The following is a 26721-nucleotide window of genomic DNA, read 5'->3' as shown; positions in this document are numbered from 1 at the left end:
ATACAGCCAAGTTTAACAAACATTTTCAATGTGTTTCATAGTAAAACTCAGGCAATTGCATCATTGACGGCATACAGCAGTAAAACACTCGTTTCTCTGTAATGTTATTTTGCCACTTATATAGGACCGCTGCTAGCAACAGTCCCTTTTGTAGATATTTTGCAGGTATTCTATAGCCATATATGCACTCCCTTTCAATGAAGCTGGTAAATTCATGTTCAATATTCAAATACTTTTTAATTTCTTTAAAAAAAAAACACTTTACGATTCATCTCCTTACCAAAGAAACAAAGTAAATCATGCTAAACATAAATTAAATTCGAAATTGAAACAACTAAGAGGCTCTGAGTTGTGCAATTACTCTGGGGCATAATAACCAAAAGTCCCAAGGACGCGTGTTGAATGCAGACGAGAAGCCATATCAGGTGACTGATTTAAGAGGTTAAAATCTGCAATTTTGGCTTTAAAGTCCTCAAACAAAAGTACATTGCTTGATCTAATGTCCCGATGTATTATAGAAGGTTGAACCTTCTCATGAAGATACTCCAGCCCTTTTGCAGCATCAATTGCTATCCTCACGCGCTGCATCCAGTCAAGTGGTGGAGCAGGGTGTGCATCTTCCAGTCCCTTTCTACCTATAAATCAAAAAAGATTGAAATCTTTGTTCCTTGAAGTTCAATGGACATAAAAATTGCCAATAAAATCAGAAATATTATTTTTAAAAAGAAAAAGGCAATATGTATGCCATACCATGTAAAATGTCATGAAAAAAGATGCAAAATGTTTGGCATACCATGCAAGATATCATGCAAAGTACCCATTGCTGCAAATTCATAGGCCAGCAAGCGGAAATTTCCTTCAACACAATAACCCAGCAATTCCACAAAGTTTTCATGCTTCAACCTTGAAGCCATAGATACCTAATTTTTTTTAGAAAGAAAATGGAGTAATTGCCTAAGCCCAAGTGACAAAACAGCAATATATATAAAAATTAGACTTGCTTGCCAACCTGCAAAGTCCACCATCTGCAAAAACAGATGCGGGTAAAAGCATTCTTATCAGTATTAGCATGCACACCTGAAACAGAAAATGAGTATTGGTCTTGGACTCTGCCGTAGAATCAAGTTTCTTTAAGGCTACTTGCGTTCCATCATCCAAAGCTGCAAAATACACTCTTCCATATGATCCTTGACCTATCAAAGCCTCTGAATTAAAATTATAAGTCTTCTCCTTTAATTCTTCCAATGTGAATACAGAAGCTTCAATTGGAGGTGGTGGCTCTAGGGGATCACTTTTGGGAACGGCAGAGTATTCTGAACTTGTTGGCATTCCTGAATAAGAAAAGAGGAAATCATCAGCTGATCTAATAGAAAAAACACAGGACACAGAAGAGTTAAAATGAGTTGCACACAAATGTAAGTAATTATCAAATCAAATCAGAAAATATCAAATGGAAGCAATGGCTAGCTAGATTTTGGAGATGAATGTTCCAAAAGCTATATAAAGTAGTGCTTATTACAAGTTATGGTCACTATCCTCCGTACATCTCTAATATAATCATTAAGGGTATAGTATACAAACAGTTTGATGCATCTCTATATCCTTATTGGTGAATATACAACAGGCAACAAAACATTTGATATTGTGGTTTTGGTATCCATGATAAAAATTATGGCATCAAAAGTGCTTATAAAAAAAGGTGTGAAATTAAGCAACAGAAAATGAAAGCATGTATTTCGGCCTCTTTGCAATTCACATTAAATATAGAGGCTAAATCAAATTTATGACATTTAGGAGAAACTTCATGTATCTTATAACCGTGAAGGTTCTCCCACCTATGAACTTCACAATTTAAATGCAAATTATGGAAAGTTTTAGGGAACAACTTATCCTTGAAAAGGTAATCACATTTAAACTATGCTAATAATTTCATATGCTCATCACAAGTTATATTGTTTCATTTCATGTGATAAAACATGTCTTGTACACTTCTCATAATGCATATGGTCAAGTTTCTATATTTTATTAAGATCAACTTGCCAATATCTAGTTAGACTTAGTGTAACCCAGTAAGACCACAATAGTAAAAACAAGTAAAGTCTAGAGCTTCATGACTAAAGAAAAATCTAGTTTACTTCAAATAAAAACAAGTTATGTGAATCATTTCAACAGGTTAAAGAACATACCATACATGTCATCTGTTTCAGTTGGCAAGAGATCCTTGTCATAACCATGGAACGAACCAGAAAAGCGACTAGAGCAGCATAGCCAGCGACGCATCTTATGCTTTCTTTTGTTTATTCCTCTTTTACAAGCTAAATATGCATTGTGGAATGAGTAGCAAAATAAATCATGTTAAGATTAAGATGTTAAGAACCATTATGACTACAATAACTTGTCGATATGCATTAAAAGACTAAGTGGGAATTAAGCTTGAGGTACTTAATTCATCCTAGCAGATTTTGCAGAAAACTAGCAATATGAAAGGAGAGTGATGGGTTAAAGTACATATTGGGTCAATTAGGCTCAACTATAACCCAGGTGCCAAGAAAACATTATCTTAGAGTTTTTCCCAGTGGCTTTCAACATGATTTTTTGTATGGTGATGGCTAGGGATGCCAATTTTCTTATCAAAGGAGCAATTTAAAATCTAGAAGATATTGTGGGGTTCGTTTGAATACTAGGGAGACTATATTGCTTGTAGAAAGAGAAATTTTTCATCTTGAGAAGTGCTTTTGATACACGAGAAGTAGAGCACTAGCACTTAAATAAATCAAGATTTGTGTTACGGATTGATCCTAAAAGGTTTAATATGTTAACGAACTCGGCCCAATTGGTTAGCAACCCGACCTGGCTTACCCTTTTAAATACATGCCTTGGCTTTTCTTTTTTTGGATTTTTCCCTTTCCCCTCACCTTGAAGCCGTCGGCCTCCCCACACCCCCATCCGAACCCTAGCAACTTTGGAGGAGATAGCGGAAGAATCTCGTCAGGACGCTTAAGGTCATTTTTTTTCCCTATGTCTCGCAGGTTATCTTCCGTACGCAAAACACCAAGGCAAGATTTCTAACATTTGTTTCTACACTATATGTTTTGATGTTTGATGCATGTTTTATGGATAACGAATATGTTTCAATCGCTACGATGTTTTGATCAAGTTCTACGACCTTTTTACTTGGAAATTTTGATGTTGGAATTTTCGTGAAGTTGCTGCTACCTTACAAGGTTGGAGTGAGGTTTTTGATACAGATTTGTTAATCGTTAGTTTGAAAATTCGTGGCTGAAATTTCTGTGAAATTGCTATCACCTTAAAGGTGTGGGGGTGAAGTTTTTGATGCAGATTTGTCAATGTTTGATTTGAAAATTTGTGGCTGGAATTTCTATGAAATTGCTACCACCTTAGGGGTGTGGGTGAGGTTTTTTATATAGATTTGTCAATGTTTGAAAATTCGTTGCTGGAATTTTTGTGAAATTGCTGCCACCTTAGAGGTGTGGGGGTGAGGTTTTTGATGCAGATTTGTCGATGTATGATTTGAAAATTCGCAGCTGAACTTTTTGTGAAATTGTTGCCACCTTAGAGGTGTGGAGGTGAGGTTTTTGATGCAGATTTGTCGACGTATGGTTTGAAAATTTGTGGCTGGATTTTCTTTGAAATTGTTGCCGCCTTAGAGGTGTGGAGGTGAGATTCTTGATACAAATTTATTGACGTTTGGTTTGAAAATTTATTGCTGGAATTTCTGTGAAGTTGCTGCCGCCTTAGAGGTGTGGGGGTGAAGTTTTGTCGTAGATTTGTCGGCCTTTGGATTTAAGTTCATTGCTGAAAATAGTTAGGAATTGTCGCTGCCTTAGAGACACGGAAGGGGATGGGAGGGCACGGGGACACGATCCTTATCACAACATTTCTATTTTTATTTACTTTCCATCTATTAGCACCTCGAACGCTATTATCATAATTGTTAGTAGGATGTTGATGCACGCAAGTTGGCTGTTTGTTTTAGCATGCAAATAAATCATTTTTTTTTTATTTAGCAATGTCTTTCTATCCATGAAAAGTAATAATGTCTTGTTTTAATAATGTGAACTATATGTAACAATGTGACGGGTAGGGGAATCCGGCTTAAGAAAGATCCGATGAATCTTACCAAAATAAAAAAGGTTTGGGAATTTGATTTAAGAAGGGTCCAGTGAACCTTACCAAAACAAAAGAGGTTTGGGAATCCAGCTTAAAAAGGGTCCGGTGAATCTTACCAAAATAAAAGAAGTTTGGGAATCCAGCTTAAGGAGGGTCTGGTGAACCTTACCAACCTAGTACTAGGATAAAAGTTTGGCTAAACAAATAGAGGTTGAGGAAAAAGGAGACATATTCAATGATATAAACTCACTTAAATATTTTGATGTTGAAAGTTAATGTCTGATGTTCTTTTATTAAAGTTTGAAGATCCATGGGGTTAAATGTCAGCAAGGTTTAAATTTTAAATGTTCAAGGTATTTTCTTAAAAATATATATGTTGAAAAGCTTGTGAATGTATGTTCATTTTTTTGCTATAAAATGTTTGAACTTGCTAAGTCTTTTGACTCACTAAATCCATATGGTGTATATAATGAGGAGACAAAGGGTCTTGATGGATGAGCTAGCTTGTACTAGGCAGTGCACACTCGATGACCTTGTCTTTTTTTTTTTATTTTTCTTTTTTAGTTTATGTTATTCTCCGCATTAGACTATTGAGTTTTCTTTTCGGAGTCGATATAATTGTTGAAATGTCATAGATTCCTTAATGTGGATGGGTGCACAATCGGGTCTTTAGGTATTTATTTACACTATTGATTATGATGTTCAAACAAAAATTTGTTTTACTTATTGCTAGTTGAACATATTTTGAGATACACGACTACGAAGTTAATTTTTGTATTTATTAAGGGTTTTGCACGACTTGTTTTGAAAGCTATAAGGGGATGAGGTTTCAGGTTGTTTCACTAGAGGTACAATTTTCCATTATTTCTCTATTAATGTGGAGAGAGGTGTACAGGGTTGGCTGAGAGAGAAATAATTTTGCTTGGGCGTCAATGTTTCTCTATCAATGTACAAGGTGTCAACATTGATATATCTGCTGTACATTATATTTTTTCTTATATTATTATAAATTAGGATTCTCTCAATAACTGAATCATGTTAAATTTCTTTAGTTCTTCTTAGGTGTTTTGCTATTCTATTAAGACAATTCCCTGACTAAACCTATGGTGGAGGTTATACCATTCAAGAGGTTTCAGATTTGATCTATAAGAGTGTAATTTGGCACAACATATTCTCATAATTGATGCTAGAGTGGTATTCAACCTCTTTTCGTAGTATTAGAGGCACTTACGATTCCAACAAGTGGGATTATAAGTACAAGTTGTTAGATTTTGGAGTGATACCCAAGGGCTTCGTAGTAGGTGAAATAGTTAGTGCATAAGATCCTCAGTAAGCATCAAGGGGTTCTCAATTTAGGGATTCCATGTGAGTTAAGTTTTTACTTGTAGCAAATGTGAATATTAGATATGTTGACGTAGCAAAGTTAGCTATTATAGTGGATTGAGAGAAGGGCAAGCCATCAAACAATAGAAAGAGTGATTGGAAGATGATAAAGGTAAAAAAGCAATTAATACCATCAAAGTATATATTGTAGACAATGTCATGCATACATGTTAATGATGTTAGTACAATCATGTCCTAAGTGATCGTGCTCAACCGTAATGTTTTGATAGGTTTGGCAAAGAGTTTAAACAAGGTTTAGAATATCAAGACATGTCAATGTTTTGGTGTTTGAATAGAATGATACAATTCGACAACATATCATGTAATGTCGATACGATTTTGATATTTATTTAATTGAATTAATAATAATATAATTAATTTTACTTAATCTATAGAATTTTTAATTATAACTCCGCCCGTGACGACCTAGTCATGGCCAGTCCCAAGTCCGGATAAGGAGGAGGGTTGCGTTAGGTTGTCCGCCAGAGTTAAAATTATGGCAAATATTCAATAAATTGATCCATTAAACTATTGTGCTAATACTACGTTATTCCTCGAAAGGAACGCATTACAGGGTCCGACTGTAACATCTCGGCAAGAACCACTACATTTTCAGAACTCGAGTGTAGTACTAAATATGCAAGAGTTCGCGTTACAGGGTCTAACTATAAGCAAGAACGGCTACATCTCCATGAGCTTAGGTGTAGTATTAAATAAGTAAGAATTCTCACACCATAGGTTGGACAAGGACAAATGTGATAGGAAAACTAATAATTTAAGATTTGGAACATGGAATATGGGAACCCTCACCGGTAAATCAATGGAAGTAGTAGATATGATGATTAGGAGAAGAATTAGTATTTTGTGTGTACAAGAGACAAAATGCGTAGGTGAGTAGCCAAAATTGATAGAGAACTCGGATTTTAAGTTATGGTACACAGGAAAGAATAAAGCAAGAAATGGAATGGGTATTATTGTAGATAGTTCGTTAAAGGATGAAGTTGTAGGAGTAGTTAGAAAAGGGAATAGAATTATAACCCATAAGATAATAGTGGCGAAAGAAACTATGAATATAATTAGCGTATATGCACCGCAAGTAGGATTAGATGAAGCTACAAAATCAAGGTTTGGGGACGACTAAGATGAAATATTACAAAACATTCCGCCAAATGAAATGATTTTAATAAGAGGTGATCTAAATGAGCATGTTAGAGAGAAAAATGAGGAATATGAGAGGGTACATGGGATTATGGATTTGAACGAGAAATGAGGAATGAAAAACTATATTAGATTTTACGATAGCATATGGCCTTATATTAGCTAATATGTTTTTTAATAAAAGAAAAGAACACTTAGTCACATTCAAAAGTAGGAATAATAAATCACAAATTGACTTTCTTATAATTAGGAAGAAGGATAGAAAGATTTGTAAAGATTGCAAAGTTATTCCTAGAGAAAGCTTAGCTACCCAACATAGGTTAATAGTGTTGGATATACGCCTCAAGTATAATATCAATAGAAAGAAAATATGTACGGCTCCTAGAATTAAGTGGTGGAAGTTAAAGGATAAGAAACAAAATATATTCAAGGAGAAGGTAGGAGTACAAGCAATAGGTGAAACATACGGTGATTCTAATACAATATGGGATAAGATGGTATCAAAATTGAAAATAGTAGCTAAGAGTATACTCGCTGAGTTAAAGGAGCATGCACCACTAAGTAAAGAATTTTGATGGTGGAATGAGAAAGTACAAGTGAAGGAAAAACGAATAGCTTATAAGGAATTATATATTTGTAAGAATGAGAAAAACCTAAAAAAATATACAATAGACAAGAAAGAAGCTAAGAGAGTAGTGAATGAAGCAAAGAATGAAACTTTTGAATGATTATATCAAAAATTGGATACAAAGGAAGAAGAAAGAGTCATTTAAAGAATAGCTAAAGTGAAAGAAAGGAAGACAAGAGATCTTATCCAAATAAAATGTATTAAAAATTAATGTAATATGGTACTAGTAAACAAGGGAGAAATAAAAGAACGGTGGAAGAGGTAATTTCATCAACTTTTTAATAAAGGTTTAGGTGATCAACTTAAATTAGATAATTTAAGTAGGTCAAATGAGTATAGAAATTTTAATTTTTATCATAGAGTTCAACTTCAGATGTAGAACAAGCTTTAAATGGGATGCACAATAGAAAAGTCATTGGACCAGATGATATTTCGATAGAGGTACAGAAGTGCTTAGGGAAATAAGGTATTGAATGGCTTACAAAATTATTTAACATGATATTGAAAACAAAACAAATGTCTGATCAATGGAAGATAAGTACTCTAGTTCCCTTATATAAGAATAAGGGAGATATACAAAATTGTGCAAACTATAAGGGTATTAAACTAATGAGTCATACCGTGAAACTTTGGAAAAAAATAATAGAAAAAATATTATGGAAGGAGACCACGGTGGCTGAAAATTAATTTGGGTTTATGCTTGGAAGATCGACAATAGAAGCTATGCATCCTCTTAGACAATTAATTGCATAATATCGGGAGTAAAGACAAGATCTACACATGGTATTTATTAACTTAGAAAAAATTTATGATTGAATCCCAAGAGAAATTATACAGAGAATGCTAGAAAAGAGAGAAGTAACGTAACATATATTGAACTAATTAAGGATGCGCATGAGAATGTAACGACTAGAGTAAAGACCTCAAGTAGAGTGAATGAAGCATTTCCAAAAAGATAGGGTTACATCAAGGATCAGCTCTAAGTCCTTATCTTTTTACACTAATTATGGATGAACTCACTGCACATATTCAAGACACAGTACCATGATGCATGTTGTTTGTAGATGATATTGTTTTGGTAGATGAAACACGTGAAGGGGTAAATGTTAAACTAGAATCTTACGGAAATACTAAAAGGGAAAGGTTTTAGGTTTAGTAGAATAAAAATAGAATATATGGAATTTAAGTTTAGCAATATTAGATATAATGAGACAATTGTTAAAATAGGAGACGATGAGTTGCCCGAAACCGAGAGGTTTAGATATTTAGGATTAGTTTTGCAAAATGATGGAGGGATTGAGAGAAATGTCTTACATAGAATACAAGCAAGATGGTTGAAATGGAGGAGAGCGTCGGGTGTTTTATGTGATCGTAAAGTACCTCTAAAATTTAAAGGAAAATTCTTCAAAACCGCGGTTAGACCTGCTATGTTATATGGAGCTGAATGTTGGGCTATGACTCGAGCACATGAGCAGAAGATGAGAGTTGCATAGATGAGGATGTTAAAGTGGATGTGTGGACATACGAGAATGGACAGAATAAGAAATTAGAGCATTAGAGCAAAAGTTGGAGCTGAATTTATTGAGGGAAAACTCCTAGAGACACGTTTAAGATGATATGGGCATGTACTTAGACGACCAATAAATGTTCTAGTTAGGCGATGTCACTATGACAAACACACATATCAAACGAGGAAGAGGAAGACTAAAAAAGACTTGGTTAGTAACGATAAAACAAGATAAACTTTATTTAAATATAGATGATAATATAGTTAGAGATAGAGTTCAATGACATAAAAAGATCCATATAGTCGATCCCACCTAGTGGGATAAGGCTTAGTTGTTGTTGTATAGAATTTTTAATTATCTTTGTTGATTAATTTAATTATCTCAGTTTTTATAATTAAAAATGTTTATAATCTTTAAATTTAATTTTTAGCTTTAGTTATATTTCTTTCATTTTATAAAAATTTACATTTATAATTTATTCAATTTTTGGCAGTAAAACAACAAAACAAATGAGAACTTTCTAGTCAACTATAAACTTAGCATGCTTTACTTTCAAATTCATCAAAATTAGAGTATTTTCAAATTTAAAAGCCGAGCCTGAGAAGCTTTTACTAATTTATGTAATTATGTTTGAAATTTATTTATGAGCATTTAATAGAATATTAAATATCACTCTTCTATATTTTGCTTGATAAAAATCTAAATAAAAAAATTTAGATGCTGTGAAATAATTTTAAATTCTATCATTTAATTATACTTGTTAAGTGGACTAAAAAAATGATTCAAAATTTTTAGAATTTTAGGAAATTTATTCTACTTAAATTTGTATATCTTAAACTAGTTTTTTTTAAATAAAATAACTAATTAAGTTTAATGAAACTAATATTTTAAGTTTTATAGTCAAGTAGGTTTTAGTTTAGGGTTAAATGGAGCTTACCAAATAGATATGATTAATAGGACGAAATGGGTTTAAACCATACTCAATTTGAATTTATTTTGGTCTATTTAAAATGAAACCGAATTTATATATATAAAAGTTTGGTTCGATCACATTTAATTATGTTAACTGTATTAATATAAGGTTAGAAATTCATATTACTATTTAATAATATTATATTTTTATCATTGCTTCTTGCGACTTCGACACCTGCCTCCCCTTCTCTTGTCACTTCTGAACCAACACCAGTTGCCTGCCTCTCATAGTGATTGTTGAGCAATTAAGAATTTAATTCTATTTAGAATTATTTAAAGTTGTTCAAGTAGTTAATTTTCATAATTTGTTGAAACTTTTAAAAAGTTATTTTATTTCTTTTTTAAAGAGCTAGTCAGGATAATTAAGGATTTATCACAAAGTTGTCTAAGTTGTTAATTTTTACAATTTGTTGGAACTTGGAACTTTTAAAAGTTTTATTTATTTTTGAAAGAGTTAGTCAAGTTTTATTAGAAATTTCTTTTATTTTATAAAGAATAAGTAATGCTATTAAATTATAATAAGGGGACAAGATCTCATGTAATGGATAAGTTTTTGAGTTAATATAATTTGCAATTTCCTTCTCTGGGCGAGAATTGACAATTAGGATTGAGGATCGTATATATATACTTTTGCTATGTTGCGTCGTTGTCACATCAAAAGGGGAGATTATTGATACAATCCATGCAAGCATGTGAGTTGCACGATTTTGATGTTTAAACTATGTTTATGTTAAATGATCATGGCAATCTAATGTGGTGTGTCAAGTATGCAGGTGCAAATTACTTGACAAGTAAATAGAAGGTTAGATGATAGGCAAATGAAATACAAGCAAGTAAAGTCCAAGAAGGGTCTTGACAACAAAGTTCTAGCATGCAAGGACCTAGATGTTAAATAGAGGAAGAAGGCACGGAAGTCTAATTGGCATGGAGGTCATTTGTGTAAGGTCTCACGAGCTAGGTTAAAAAATAAAATAATAGATGTTAATTAAGAAATTTAATTATAAAATTTTCTACAAATTTTTAGAAATTTTTGGGATTTAAAACGAATTCGTATGATATGTTTTAAGGGAATATGTCTATTAGGCTTGGGAAAAGCCTGTTTTAAATAGCAATTAAGTGGAAGTTGATTAATTAAATTTTAACATATCAACCCTAAGTATATAAACCAAGTTCATTCTCTTTTCCTCATACACCCCGTGCCTATCTCCTCCTTCCGATCCGCCGCCGACCACCACGGCCCGACACCGACTGCAGTGAGCCCTTACTCCACCGCCAGCCTTCTTCTACCATGAGCTACAGGCAGCAGACCCCTTTCTCTCTCTTCCCATTTCTCTCAGATCGGCCCGAGCATAGCCCAACCATCGACGCAACAGTGCCCTAGCCCCTCTCCACCGCTTCTCAAGTACTCTTCTCATGAAGCTGGACTGCTCCACCAAACCGTAGGAAAAAGGCAAGTATATTCCCTTATGTAGGTATGGAATCGGTGAGGTAGGAGAGAGACACCTTGGAGGGGTCGTTCTAGGGTGTCCAAGGGGTTGAGTAGGTTGCAAATTGATTTTCATTGTTCTCCTTGCTTCTTCATGTAGTTCTTTCGGTTTTCTGCAACAGATTTGGGTGAATTGAGATCGAGTTCGATGTTGGTCTACTCCTTTCCGGTTGGTTTCGATTTCTGAAATATATATTGATTTCTCAGGAGTGATTTCGATGTGGTCATGCTTCTTCATGAGGGTTTCGGAATTTGGACAGATATAGAGATTTCGATTTGTTATCAATTGTTGCTATGGTTTTCATGATACCTTCGAAATTTTGGACAGATTGTAAGGTGGAGAATCGTTCCCGGCATAGTTGTCAATAGCCCCAATAGCCCTCGCTATAGCGAATAGCGAGGCGAGGCGACGGCCTGGGGCGATGAGTGGCTACGCGCAACGATCTTGACGATAGCGATCGCTATTGGCGCTATCCTCGCTATAGCGAGGATGGCAATAGCGCCCGTAGCAGGGCTATTGCAAAATGTAGCACAGATTTAATTTTTTAGCCCATTTGCCTAATTTTTTAGGCTTATTTTTTAAAGGCCCATTACATAATTTTTTTAGGCCCATTTTTTAAAAAACCTGGATCTGCTCTCAAACCCTCCTAAGAAACCCTACCGATTTTTATTTTTTTAAAACTGGATCGCTGAATCTGCGCAAGGGTCGGACGGCTGCTTCTCCTGATCTCGCTGCTCTCCTAAGAAACCTGTGCTTCTCCTCTGGTCTGCACAAGGGACAGCTGCTTCTCCTGATCTCGCTTCTCCTCTGGTCTGCGCAAGGGGCGTCTGCTTCTCCTGATCTCGCTGCTCTCCTGCGCTTCTCCTCTGGTCTGCGCAAGGGACGACTGCTTCTCCTGATCTCGCTGCTCTCCTAAGAAACCTATGCTTCTCCTCTGGTCTGCGCAAGGGACGGCTGCTTCTCCCGATCTTGTTGTTGTCCTAAGAAACCTACGCAAGGGACGACTGCTTCTCCTCTGGTCTCTGCCTCGCCTCGTCTTGCTCTCCTGCTTCTTCCACTCTACACAACCTTCTCCTCCTACTGGTTGTGTGCTTCGTTTCTGAATATTACAAGGTAATAAACACATCCAATTCCTCTCTATCTGCACATGTTTGATGAATGAGTGTGCACATCTTGAAATAAATGTTTCTGGATTCTAGAAACATTGATTAAAGTTTTGTTTTTTCTTTATTTTTCAGAGTTTAAAAGATGGAAAACTTACAAGAAGATATAAAAAAAAGATATTGGATGGAATTATGGGAGGATGGTCAACCCAGACAAGATTGTTGATGGAATAATATGCAACTTTTGCCAAAAAGTTACCAAGGGTGGGATAACAAGGCTCAAACAACATCTTGTTGGAGGATTTAAAAATACAAAACTTTGTCCAAAAGTCCCAGCAATAGTTAAGCAAGAAATGAAAGATCACTTTTAAGAAAAGTTAGCCCAAAAAACTGTCATGGATTTCATACCTCACTTTGATGATGTTTTTGACATACAAGAAGAGCAAGGAGATGATATTGACTCACACAGGGATCCCTCTAGTAGAAAGAGGTCGACATCTATTTCTTCCTCGGCCAACTCGTCAATATTACAGCCCAAAAAACCTCGGCAATTGGGACCTATAAATGTTTTCTTTAAGCTGGAAGCCAAGAATCAAGGTGGCAAAGGACCCCAATTTAATGAAGTTCAAAAAAAACTTAGGTCTGATGCAGCTCAAAAATTTGCAAGGTGGATGTATGATGCTGGAATCGCATTCAATGCGGTCAAATATGATAGTTTCAAGCCAATGATTGAAGCAATTGGACAATATGGTCCTGGGATGAAACCACCTAGTTATCATGAGGTGAGAGAACCTCTTTTGAAAGAAGAGATCAACCATACAATGCTGATTTTGAAACAGAATGAAGAAGAGATGACGAAGAATGGTTGTACTTTAATGGCTGATGGGTAGAGAGATAGAAAGGGGAGATCACTTATCAATTTCTTAGTGAATACCCCAAAAGGCAGCATGTTTATTGAATCAGTTGATGCATCTAGCTACTCTCATACTGGTGAGAAGATGTTTGAGTTGCTTGACAAGTTTGTGCAAAAAGTTGGGGTGCATAATATTGTTCAAGTGGTCACCGACAGTGCATCGAATAATGTTTTTGCTGGTGAGAAAATCTAATATACTAACTTACATCATCTTTTCAATTTCATAAATTAGTTTGATTAACTAATCTATTATGCTCTTGTTCTTTACAGGAAAGAAGTTGATGGATAAATATCCAAACTTGTATTGGACCCCGTGTGCAGCACATTGTTTGGATTTAATGTTTGAGGACATATTCAAAATGCCGGATTTGAAGAGGGCGCTTTAGCGGGCAATCATTGTTAACGGATATATTTACAATCGAACTATGTTGTTGAACATGATGAGAGAGTTCACCGGCCAAAGAGACCTTATAAGGCCAGCTAAAACTCGTTTTGCCACTGCTTTCTTAACTATGAGAAGCTTTCAGCAGCATAAGCAAAATTTGAGAAAGATGTTTACTTCAGAAAATTGGAGTAAAAGCAAATTCGCGAAGGAACAAACTGGTAAGCAAGCGCAGAAAATTATATTGATGCCTTCATTTTGGAATTCCATCATTTATGCTATGAAAGTTGGTGGGCCATTATTGGAGGTATTTCGGTTGGTGGATGGGGAGAAGAAGCCTGCCATGGGTTATATCTATGAGGCAATGGATAGGGCTAAGGAGAAAATAGCAAAAGCCTTTGGTAATAATGAGGATAGGTACAAAGATGTTTTTGAGATAATTGACCATAGGTGGCAGTTGCAGCTCCATCAAGATTTGCATGCAACGGGTTATTTCTTGAACCCCGAGTTCTTTTACTCAAATTCTGAGATAGAACAAGATGAAGAAGTAGTTATGGGGTTGTACAATTCAATCAGTAGGTTGACTGATGATCCCGAGTCAGAGGGAACAATACATACAGAGTTGTTAAAATACAAACAAGCCGAAGGTCTTTTTGGAAAGCAAATTGCAATCCAAATGAGAAAGGTTGTATCACCAGGTATGAAAATATATTTACTCCTTTTTTTTTTTGAAATAAATTCAATGAGAAATACTAATATAAGTATATAACTATTGTTATTAACTAGCTGCATGGTGGAACTCGTATGGAGCTTCGACACCAAAGTTGCGAAGACTTGCCTAGAAGATACTCAGTCTCACTTGTAGCTCTTCTGGTTGTGAGTGCAATTGGAGTGTGTTTGAACATGTAAGCCTTTATAATATTACACTTTTTATTTTTTATTACTGTGAAATTTTAAGAATTCGTTCACATGTCTCGTGCGCAGCTTCATTCTAAGAAAAGGAATAGATTGGAGCAAAAACGCCTGAATGATTTGGTGTTCATTAAGTACAACAGCGTAGATACGATAGTCGTGCTGCCATCGATCCTATCATATTGAGTGAAGTAGATGATGGAAATGAATGGTTGGTAGGGAGACTGGAGGATGAAGAGCTTGACTTTGTTCATGATGGTGATGATTTGACTTGGCTAGATGTTGCAGATGCTGTTGGAGTAAATGAAGCTCCTTATACATTGAGAAAATCCAAAGGGGCCTCGAAAGCGACCCCTACATCTACGTGAGCCTCAAAGATGACCACATCTACACCTACAGGAAGTTCGAAGGCGTCCACATCTAAGTCTAGAGGGAAAAGGCCGATAGGAACATCTACTACACTTGATCTTGTAGATGAAGAGGATGAATTCGATTTTGATGAAGAAAGTGAAGAGGAGAATGATGCCGAGCGTTATGCAATTCCAAATGAAGAAGATGGTCTCGATCTTGATGAAGAAGTTGAAGATGAAGATGAATTTTAGATTATGTTTTTTTTATTTTTAGAATTGAGGTTTTATATGCCTTGAACAGTTGAACCTATATATTTGTTATTTAAGTATGAACTATTGAATTGATGTTACTATATACTATATATTATATATTTATATACTTGTGGTGCTATACTTTCAAATAACCCTCGCTGCGCTATTCGCTATTCGCTATGCGCTATAGCCATGTGCGCCCTTTGCGCTACAGGGCGCTACGCGCGATTGACAACTATGGTTCCCGGTGTTTGTTCTTGCTTCCTTAAGATAGATTTGGATTCCTGACAGATTCAGTAATTAGGAATGTGATTTGATTTTGATGTTGCATAATTTCCTCTTGGTTAATTCATACTGTTGGTCACATATACTAGGTTGTGAAGTGATTTCAACCTGGTTCTTGCTTTGCTATGGTATTTTTGAATTTTCCGGATATATTTGGGAAGAATGGGATTATGTTGACGGTGTTCTTGCTTTTCCTTGACGTTTATGAAATTCTGGACAAATTTATTGGTGTATTAGGCTGAGATTGATGATCCTCATGCTTCTCTTTGTTGATTTCGTATTTCCGGACAGATTTGATGGATTGAGTTTGATTCATTGAGATTTCCATTTCTTCAAGTGTGGGATTACAGGACTGAACTAGTAGGTTGTAAGTTGAGTCAATGTGGGTTTTGTTTCCTCACAATGGATTCGATTCAGGAACGGATTTGTGGGAAAGGGATTAGGAGTCATTTAATGTTGTTGTTTTTCTATATTTTTCCTCCCGATATGCATGGTTATAGTATGAATTGACCTTTGTTTCTCAAGATATGCATGATTAAGGTATGAACTGAGCAATGTCCTCAAGTAAATATGTAATGAATAAGTTATGTTCTTGCTATATAGAAAATTGGATGAATATGTACATGTGTGGTGACAGTACGGGATGGGTGCCCTGGGATGAGCTCCGGGGAGGGCCCTTCCAAATATGAATGATGATGCAACTAATGTTAACTTCGGCTATATGATTGTAAGTTCTACTAAGATGTACCTCTAAAGTTTATGAATACTGACCAAATGAATGTGCTCTAAAGATGGTTACGACACTTGAGTCATGTTTATCCCATGCTAAGTTATGCATAGTTCTTTTCCTTGTTTCCTTGATGGGTAAGTAAGTTTAAGCTTCATGTTTCCTAGTTTCATTCTTGTCTTACCATCTATTTCTTATACCTACTAGTAGAATATGTTGGTGCAACCTTAGGTCAAGGTTGACCTGGTTGACCCGACTCGAGTTGACCTGACTCGAGGTATATTTTGATGTTTGACAAGAATAGAGAAGTTGTATTTTGATGTTTGACAAGAATAGGAACTTGGGAGTGTGGGTGCAACCTTTGGTCAAGGTTGACCTGGTTGACCCGACTTGAGTTGACCTGATTCGGGAAAAGTCCAAGTATGGAGACTTGGCACGGAAAAGTCCAAGCAGGGAGCTTGGCACGGGAAAAGTCCAAGCAGGGAGCTTGGCACGGGAAAAGTCCAAAGTATGGAAGCTTGGCATGGGAAGTCGGAGAGGGCTCGGCAGCTCGTTCTCCGGACCAGGTCAGAGAAGGCTCGGGAGCTCGTTCTTTGGACCAGATGAAGTCGGAGAGGACTCGGCAGCTCGTTCTCCGAACTAGGTCAGAGAGGGCTCGGGAGTTCGTTCTCTGGACCAGATGAGGAAGTCGGAGAGGGCTCGGTAGCTCGTTCTCCGGACTAGGTCAGAGAGGGCTCGGGAGCTCGTTCTCTGAACCGGACATGGAAGTCGGAGAGGGCTCGGTAGCTCGTTCTCCGGACTAGGTCAGAGAGGGCTCGGGAGCTCGTTCTCTGGACCAGACGTGGAAGTCGGAGAGGGCTCGGTAGCTCGTTCTCCGGACTAGGTCAGAGAGGGCTCGGGAGCTCGTTCTCTGGATCAGATGAAGTCGGAGAGGGCTCGGTAGCTCGTTCTCCGGACTAAGTCAGAGAGGGCTCGGTAGCTCGTTCTCTGGACCGAACGTGGAAGTCGGAGAGGGCTCGGTAGCTCGTTCTCCGGACTAGGTCAGAGAGGACTTGGTAGCTCGTTCTCTAGACCGGGAAGGCTTTAGGGTTTAGGGCTGGGAAGCTCTAAGGCATTGGATCGGTCTGGTGACCGATCCAGTGATACTCTGATTGTTTGGATCGGTCTGGTGACCGATCAGTAATCAAACAGAATGTTTCTTTGGGTTTACTGATCGGTCTGTAGACCGATCAGGAAGCGATGGACTTCAGAGAGCGATAGGAGGGGATCGGTCTGTGGACCGATCCACCTATAGTCTGATCGGTCCACAGACCGATCAGACTCTCTAGAGATCGATCAGCCTAGGGTCCGATCTGTCCACTGACCGATCAGGGTCCTCCTGGACCGATCAGGATGGAGCATGATCGGTCCAGGCTTAGCCGTTGTGACTCAACGGCTAGATTTCTGGATTCTTCTTTGTCTTCTTCGCTGGTGCAGGATATAAGACCTCTACAGTAGACGAAGTTTCTTGCTGTTCCTCTTTCTCACGAGACTGCGATCTGAGCTTTGTTGAGCTCTCCACTGCTGAAGCTTCGTGTGAGCTTCCATCGGCTGGTTTTCTAGCTGCTGTTGTTGGATCCGTGAAGTTGCTGCTTCATCAACGGACTCCAGTAAACAACGAGAAGACAAGCAAACTTGGTAGGGTATTTTTACATTCATATTGTCCATTGTTTCTTGCTCTATTCTTTGTACTCCTTTATTGTTGTTGCAAAAGAGTTTGTGGCGAGGTTTCTCCACCCAGAAGGAGTTGTTGTTAGCCGGTTTTCCGGGGTCTCATCCACCGACGGATTGATAGGCTTCGTCCACCTTACGGACACGCCGAGGAGTAGGAGTATCATCTCCGAACCTCGTTATATCGTCGCGTTTGAGGTTTGATCTTCTCCATTTTCGTTTCTACTCTTTATTTCCGCTGTGCTAACCTAAATTGTAGGAAGAAACGATAATTTGAGGTCGGCTATTCACACCCCCCCTCTCTAGCCGCTATCCGAAGGTCCTAACAAGTGGTATCAGAGCGAGGTCGCTCTTCGTCGGATTAACACCCGGGGAGCACGAGCTAGAGAATGGATCGACTTGGAGAAGACATCACGATTCCACCCTTCTACGATCGCGACGACTTCGCGTATTGGAAGGTAAGAATGAAGTATTTTCTTATGACTAACCTAGAAAATTGGAATTGTGTACAAGTAGGTTTTATTCCTCCGATGGATAAAGGAGGAGAACCTCTCGAGAAGAAGAAGTGGACGAAGGAACAAATCCACCCATCCATAATCAACGACGAGGTAACGAAAATCTTTGAATTTTCATTACCTAATGATATATTGTGTAAGATAGGTGGATACAACGATGCCAAGGAGTTGTGGAACAACTTGGCTAAGTTCCATGAGGAGAGCTCCAATTCAAGTCGTGAAGAGGAGTCAAGTGAGCCAAGTAGCTCACATCATGGAGGTATGGAATTAGAAGTTGAGGGCTACTCAACATCTAAGGAAGAAGAGGAGGAGAGTTCTTCATCAAGATGGGTGCAAGAAGAAGCCTCTACCTCCGGAAGGGATGAAGAAGAGAGCGTATATCCATCGTCAACCCTAGGTAACTCAAGCAACTTAATTTCAAGTAAATTACATATAATGTGCTTTGAGTGTAGGGAATATGGGCATTACAAGAGTAAATGTCCAAAGAGGATTAGGAAGACTCCACCGGCACCAAAAGTCAAGAAAGCCGGAGTCCCGATACGCAAGGGCAAGGAGCACGTGGTGTGCTTCCAATGCAAGCGAAGGGGACATTATAGGAGCCAATGTCCAAGGGGGGGCAACCTCACAAGGACAAGAGACCAAGCACATATATGGGGGGAGCTAAGGCAAACCCTAAGGTATCTTTTAAGGCACATTATTGCAATTCTAATAAGAAACATGCTAGTAGCTTTATTGCATTTGTCAATAATGATAAGCATGATAACTATAGAAACCGATACATGTGCTTAGGTGCCAAACATGTTAGTCTAGGTAAGGATGATACTAGAAATGTCAACCCTAGAATTAACTCATCTAAGGTTAAGGAAAACCTAGATAGGAATCCCAAAACAACTAAACATATGCCTAGGAATACCTCAAAGAAAAATGGAAAATTAAAGCTTGAGGTATTAGAGAAGGAAAATCAAGTCTTGATGTCAAGACTTGACACTATAGAAAAGACTCTTAAGAATTTGGAGAAGTCAACTCTAGGGTCTAAGGGTCAAAAGCAAAAGCCCAAGGACATGAGAGGTTTGAGTCACAAACCTAAGTCTCAAGTGGTCAAGCCCTCTTACCATAATGTTCCATTCGATTATGGAACAAGACCTAGGGCTAGGAAGACCATCACCAAGGTCACAAGGGGAGTCACCCCTAGAGTTGATCTTGATGAGTCCCAAATGACCAAGGCTTTAAAGCCTAAGAGGGTCATTAGGAGGGTTGCTAGGGAAGTCATCCCTAGTGAATATTTAGTGAACCCAATAAGCTCAAATAGGTATTGGGTTCCTAGGAGCGTGATTCCTTCACGCTAGATGGTTTAGGGTGTGTCAACCTTAATTGGATAGGTAGTTAACCTACTCATGGCAAAAGGTGGCATTTTAGGAATATTCAAGGGGTAATCAAGCCTTGAAAATGAAGTTATGAACTATTCCTAAGGTGATTAGGATGTGCCAACCACATTTGAGGAGTTTTCTAAGATCAATCTAATTGGCACATAGTGATCTAAAAATCGTTAGTATATAATTTTAGGTCAATTACACTTAGGAATATAGAATTTGTGACAAAATGATCAAAATTATCAAAAATGACAACTAAAGCTAGAATTAGGTATTTTCTATACCTTTATATGTTATTTGCCATATATTGTTTGCCATATGCCATGTCATGACATCATATCTAATTTACTATCATTTGAAATGTCATGATAATGCTTAGGTTAGTTATATGTCATGCCTTATTTAAGTTTCATACTTTATGCCATGACATCATGACATTGGCACATGGTTTCACTTATGATATTATTTTATGCCATGTCATCATCTCTTCCATTTATGATCAATTAAATTGATTTAAGGATAAAAACACAATTTGAAATCGAGATCAAATTGTTGTTTAGAAAATGCATGAGAACTTAGCTTAAGATGACCTAAACCCATATCTCACATCAAAATTGACTTGGATGTGTTTGATACACCTTAGATGTGTGTAAGATATTAGGATTATGAGTTAGGATCAAGGTGCATAGCTCTTGTACCTAGATGAGCCTAATTCTAAATTGAGGATCATAGGGAAAGCTTGTGTACAAGTCATGTACATTTAGCCCTAAGATTGTGGTCCTAAATTGAATGGTTTAAAATCATTTCAAAATTGATTTGAAAAACCTTGATGAAGCTTTTCTAGTGATAGCATTCATCATTGAGCAAGTTGATACAAAGATGAATTAACCTTGAATTATTTCAAAGTCTTTCGAACTTTGTATCAAGATTTGAAAATGGAAGTTATTTTCATAGAAAACTATTTTTCCATGATAATATATGTTATGAGGAATGTATCCTCAAAATTTTACAATTTTTGGAATTTTCTGTAATTTTTTAGGGGTTTCTGAATTTAGGGAAAGAAAAAATTCAGAACTCTTATCAGAGCTTTGTGGACCGATCAGAAGGGATGTTGATCGGTCCAGGGAGGTCTGGATCGGTCACTGGACCGATCCAGGGAAGTCTGATCGGTCTAGTGACCGATCCAGAGGAGTTCTGAGCGTGCCAAAATGCTGATTTTCGACTGATTGTCTGAAATTTCAGCTGTGGAAGTTGTGTTTTAGATTTCTAAAGGATTGAAACTCTCCAAGACATTGTTGGTGCAATGGTCAAGGGGGAGTTGACCTTTAGGGGGAGTTTTACCTATTGGTCAAGCAGGAGTTGACTTTTAGGGGGAGTTTTTACTCGTCAAGATGAGTGATATGGGATTATCACTAAGTTGATTATTGTCTTTAGTATCAAGGGGGAAATTAAGGGTTTCAATGAAAGGTATGGGACTTTCATTAGGAAGAAACTCTTAACCTTGATTCACTCTTTTTGATGTGTGTCAAAAAGGGGGAGAAATGTCTAGAGAATGTTCAAGGAAGAACATTGGAGAACTATTGGAAAACCTAAGTTGTGTTATCGGGTTAACCTAACTTGATTATGGTTTTTGTCAAACATCAAAAAGGGGGAGATTGTTGGTGCAACCTTAGGTCAAGGTTGACCTGGTTGACCCGACTCGAGTTGACCTGACTCGAGGTATATTTTGATGTTTGACAAGAATAGAGAAGTTGTATTTTGATGTTTGACAAGAATAGGAACTTGGGAGTGTGGGTGCAACCTTTGGTCAAGGTTGACATGGTTGACCCGACTTGAGTTGACCTGATTCGGGAAAAGTCCAAGTATGGAGACTTGGCACGGAAAAGTGCAAGCAGGGAGCTTGGCACGGGAAAAGTCCAAAGTATGGAAGCTTGGCATGGGAAGTCGGAGAGGGCTCGGCAGCTCGTTCTCCGGACCAGGTCAGAGAGGGCTCGGGAGCTCGTTCTCTGGACCAGACGAAGTCGGAGAGGACTCGAACTAGGTCAGAGAGGGCTCGGGAGCTCGGGAGCTCGTTCTCTGGACCAGATGAGGAAGTCGGAGAGGGCTCGGTAGCTCGTTCTCCGGACTAGGTCAGAGAGGGCTCGGGAGCTCGTTCTCTGGATCGAACATGGAAGTCGGAGAGGGCTCGGTAGCTCGTTCTCCGGACTAGGTCAGAGAGGGCTCGGGAGCTCGTTCTCTGGACCAGGCGTGGAAGTCGGAGAGGGCTCGGTAGCTCGTTCTCCGGACTAGGTCAGAGAGGGCTCGGGAGCTCGTTCTCTGGATCAGATGAAGTCGGAGAGGGCTCGGTAGCTCGTTCTCCGGACTAAGTCAGAGAGGGCTCGGTAGCTCGTTCTCTGGACCGAACGTGGAAGTCGAAGAGGGCTCGGTAGCTCGTTCTCCGGACTAGGTCAGAGAGGGCTCGGTAGCTCGTTCTCTAGACCGGGAAGGCTTTAGGGTTTAGGGCTGGGAAGCTTTAAGGCATTGGATCGGTCTGGTGACCGATCCAGTGATACTCTGATTGTCTGGATCGGTTTGGTGACCGATCAATAACCAAACAGAATGTTTCTGTGGGTTAACTGATCGGTCTGCAGACCGATCAGGAAACGATCAGGAGGCAGAGAAGGTAGGGGGATCGGTCTGTGGACCGATCCACCTATAGCCTGATCGGTCCACAGACCGATCAGGCTTCGAAGCCAACTCTCACAGAGAGTTGGTTGATCGGTCTGGGGACCGATCAGTCTAGAGCCTGATCTGTCCACTGACCGATCAGGGTCCTCCTGGACCGATCAGGATGGAGCCTGATCGGTCCAGGCTTAGCCGTTGTGACTCAACGGCTAGATTTCTGGATTCTTCTTTGTCTTCTTCGCTGGTGCAGGATATAAGACCTCTACAGTAGACGAAGTTTCTTGCTGTTCCTCTTTCTCACGAGACTGCGATCTGAGCTTTGTTGAGCTCTCCACTGCTGAAGCTTCGTGTGAGCTTCCATCGACTGGTTTTCTAGCTGCTGTTGTTGGATCCGTGAAGTTGCTGCTTCATCAACGGACTCCAGTAAACAACGAGAAGACAAGCTAACTTGGTAGGGTGTTTTTACATTCATATTGTCCATTGTCTCTTGCTCTATTCTTTGTACTCCTTTATTGCTGTTGCAAAAGAGTTTGTGGCGAGGTTTCTCCACCCAGAAGGAGTTGTTGTTAGCCGGTTTTCCGGGGTCTCATCCACCGACGGATTGATAGGCTTCGTCCACCTTACGGACACGCCGAGGAGTAGGAGTATCATCTCCGAACCTCGTTATATCGTCGCGTTTGAGGTTTGATCTTCTCCATTTTCGTTTCTACTCTTTATTTTCGCTGCGCTAACCTAAATTGTAGGAAGAAACGATAATTTGAGGTCGGCTATTCACACCCCCCTCTCTAGCCGCTATCCGAACGTCCTAACAGAATATACTTGCTGAGTTTGTAAACTCACGATGTAAATGATACAGGTGAGGGAAATGTCACCAAGGATCAAATAGAGGACGTGGGGGCGGAATAGCTGAGGAGACGAGATGGAAGCATAGCACGCTGTGCGGGGACCCTGAGCGCATGCTATGAAATGGTTCTTTGGTTTGTTATGTAATTAAGGATTGGAGTCTATTTGTTGGTTGCTTATCTTCTTGGTAGAAGTTCATCAACTTCAAATTTGCTCATGTCATGCAACTTTACTTTTGTTTTTCCCGTATCAAAAGTCTTAGGGTATGTTACGCGATGAGTCTTCCACTTGAGATCAGCATGCGTTGAATATCTTGTCAAGTGTAGGATATAGGGTTGCTTCAATTTGACCCGAGGTATATTTCTAAATATGAGAGCTTTGAGAACTTATAACCGTGGAAAGGGGTAGATTCGAAGCTAGGCGAACTCAATCTATAGATGGGTTGAGTCATAGTACCTTAGTTGATTGATACTGAGTAGGGATGGCAATTTCCCCAAAATTAAATGGGGAATCCAATATCTGACCTGAATTGAGGAGGGTATGGAGGGATTTTTTATACCCGATTAAATAATCGGGTAATCGGGTATGGGTATTTTGGGTTCGGGTATGAAGTCGAATGTGGTAAAATCATAATCATACTCTACTCGATATCATATATATATATATATATATATATATATAGCCTCGCTTTTTATTGGGAAAGAAAAAATTTTAGTCTGCTTCATATAGTTTGCCTCTTTACCCGATATCACCAACACGTATCTCATATTCTCATCTTCTTTTCCATGAGAAATCCTCACCCGATAGAAGGAGCGCGAGATGAGGAAGTGCAGACGAGTGCATAAATTTAAGAATTTAATAAATATTCATAAGTTCGTTGAAATAATTTATTTTTTTAAAAAAAAATAGAAAATTATAGGTAGTAATAGGACGATGGGTAGAGTATGGATGTCGGTCAGCTAATGGATATAGGGATGGGGATGAAAGTTAAATACCCGATGGGTATGGAGATGAGTATGGGGATGAGAATGGGTTTAATAGATAGGGATGGGTACGGAAATATGAAATTCGACCCAAATCCTATCCATTGTCATCCCTAATCCTTCCTATTCTTTTTGCGAAATTGCTCTGTCTCTTTGATAGATCTAAACTCATACTTGAGTGAAAAGATTTTGATCTCTATAAATCCATATCCTTCTTCATGTCAGTGATCAGAAGGGAGGATCAGCGTCATACCAATCCATGAGATCCAGATCTCGTTGCCATCAAAATCATTGTAAAATATTATTTATCTCTCTTGCAGTGATTTGTATTCTAATTTGTCTCTGAGCTTTATATCTAAATTTTGTAAAGATTGTTGTAAACTATACCATAAAAGGTTTCTCAAGTCCAACCTCGTTAAAAATTAGTGTCCTTGTGATTGTGTTGTATTCTTGTGCTGTGGTTTGTTGTTTGTGTTTTCTGTGTGTATTTCCTCTGCTAAAATTCACCTCCCCACAACACCAAAATTGATCCTACAATTTGGACTACATGTTATTCTAACTTATCCCCTCTCACCTCCTTATATCACAAGGCACCTATGAGGTTCCCTGTGAACTTGAGAATCCTAAGTTCTTAAAGTGAATTTGAAGATAGTCACCAAAATAACAAAAGAGTAATCCACTTGTTAAGCCACCACTACAGCCTCCTCGACAATTTTAAGAGTGAATCATCCACACCTAGCCATAAAGTCTTTTGGTTGTTCACACTTTGAACAACGTAGCTACTATCCAGAAAGTAGGTGCAATCAATAGAACATAAACAAGCAACCCCTCAAAACTATAAAAAGTGAAGGGAGTTTGAACCGCCGACCTCCTCACCTTCAACTTTAGACGCTCCTTTTTGGATTTGATCCAATGCTCAATTATTCTACATCCACCCTCAACATACACTTTTCCTCTTCCTTGGTTGCCTCCGCTTCTTATTCACGTCTTCTATTACTCTAGACTCAATTTAACAATTTTACTTTTCACCACTCCTAGATTCCCTCTCTAATTCTAAGAATACATTTACTATCATTCTCACCATCATTTTCATTTGCACATTTATCGCTTCCAAGCTTTTCTATGCACCATTATTGAATCCCTACAGATCTCAAAACTCAGGGTTTCTGAGTCGAACAACTTTATCGTATATGAGAGACACAAAATAGGCTCTTCTTCACCCAGTCAAGCTTCTCCATTTGGCACCCTATTCGTTGATGACTTTGTTTCCATGTGCTATGCCAAATTTATTACCATAAAAACTATAAAAAATAAATTATGAAAGTTTGCTAGCCACTAGAATTTAGCTTCAACATTGAAAAGTAGCCAAAGGAAAGTAAGTTGAGACGAGTTCAATCATGTTGAAGTTTCACTACGGTTCAATCATTTGACTTGCTCCAAGTTGCTATAGTCTAACTAAGTTAAGTTTATTAAGTTCTTGAATGTGATAGGTGGAATGTGATAGGTGGGACAAGGTGGGGGTAAGGTAAGTTAATATAGATCTTTGGCTTGGAGCAAGTCTAGAAGATAGGTCTTGAGGCACTCGAGGTAGAGTTTTGTATCTACCTGCTCATAAGTGAAAAATCCTCCTAATGATAGATCTTTGGCTTCGCCCTACAATAAAGGCACAGATAGAAAAAGTAATTACCTCAACAACAAACACTTTTTTTTTGTTTGTTTGAAGGGAATAAGATGCATAACAAAACAGTAATGGATCAAGAATAAAAGCTCAATCATTGCAAACAAACCTATAAAGGAAAAAGAAATGGGGAAAACCATTCTTGACAAGAACCATAGGAAGTACCCGGAAGCAATAAAAATCTATCTATTCCGAAATGTGATAGAAATGCCCTAGGTATCAAGAGTAACCAAGACTTCAAATATCTAAACGACGATCAGAATAAGTTTTTCAAAAAACAAAAAGAAAAAGAAGAAGAATGATTACGAGGAGAAGAGTACCTGGTCAATGGAATCGGAGGCGACCTGGACAAGTATGCTTAGGACTTCCAGGAGGCAAGGAAGGGGGAAGGGAAAAGGAAAGATTGCCATCGAAACCACGGCGACCCCTCGTCGCTTGCGACGCCATCGGAGCTCTTCCCAAAACCAACCGCCCTCCGTTCTTCACGGTCTCTTTCTTCAGCGTGCTTTACGACACGCGGTACCAGCGGGCTTTGAAAGGAAATTTGTCAGTTTGCCTCGGCCAGTTTGATTAAAAATTTAAAATACCTCTATACTTTCCAATTTTACCATTTTACCCTTAAATTTTGATTTTATTGTGCAAATGCCTCCATTGTCATTTTTGCTAACCTCTGTCTATCACTCCAAACTTGCACTCATGACCTCAAGAACCTACCAAATAACAGGGGTAAAATAGCAAAATCACTCATACAGAGCAAACGCTAATGC

The 26721-nt window shown here is 38.3% G+C and overlaps 2 protein-coding genes across 3 annotated transcripts in view; one reads left to right on the top strand and one right to left on the bottom strand.

The window, feature by feature from the left end:
- LOC122010388 (PTI1-like tyrosine-protein kinase 3) overlaps positions 1 to 26472 on the bottom strand; it is a 44119-nt gene extending 17647 nt beyond the window's left edge. The window contains exons 1-5 of one of the 2 annotated variants that reach the window (XM_042566904.1): positions 26275 to 26472; positions 2187 to 2315; positions 1078 to 1331; positions 794 to 920; positions 362 to 635 (exon numbers count right to left, since the gene is read on the bottom strand). In XM_042566904.1, the coding sequence (XP_042422838.1) occupies positions 362 to 635; positions 794 to 920; positions 1078 to 1331; positions 2187 to 2280 (749 nt within the window). In that variant the 5' untranslated portion in view covers positions 2281 to 2315; positions 26275 to 26472. Of the gene's footprint in view, positions 1 to 361; positions 636 to 793; positions 921 to 1009; positions 1332 to 2186; positions 2316 to 26274 lie in introns of those variants that run through there. The other variant, XM_042566905.1, reaches the window with a different exon arrangement.
- On the top strand, positions 11961 to 15260 carry LOC122010389. Its single transcript, XM_042566906.1, has 5 exons — positions 11961 to 12380; positions 12506 to 13462; positions 13554 to 14363; positions 14452 to 14570; positions 14650 to 15260. Exons 3-4 carry the CDS (start codon positions 13709 to 13711, stop codon positions 14505 to 14507), a joined length of 711 nt encoding a protein of 236 aa, XP_042422840.1. The 5' UTR covers positions 11961 to 12380; positions 12506 to 13462; positions 13554 to 13708; the 3' UTR covers positions 14508 to 14570; positions 14650 to 15260.
- Positions 26473 to 26721: the final 249 nt, after the last annotated feature.

The sequence above is a fragment of the Zingiber officinale genome, chromosome 8A, assembly GCF_018446385.1.
Source record: "Zingiber officinale cultivar Zhangliang chromosome 8A, Zo_v1.1, whole genome shotgun sequence".
Taxonomy (NCBI): domain Eukaryota; kingdom Viridiplantae; phylum Streptophyta; class Magnoliopsida; order Zingiberales; family Zingiberaceae; genus Zingiber; species Zingiber officinale.
This window is presented reverse-complemented; position numbering and strand designations above follow the sequence as displayed.

Excerpts from the sequence above, each read along its gene's own strand:
- LOC122010389 (XM_042566906.1), top strand. The coding sequence starts at position 13,709 with ATGTTGTTGAACATGATGAGAGAGTTCACCGGCCAAAGAGACCTTATA. Across the intron at positions 14,364-14,451 it reads GAGAAAGGTTGTATCACCAG|CTGCATGGTGGAACTCGTAT; the intron begins GTATGAAAATAT and ends GTTATTAACTAG.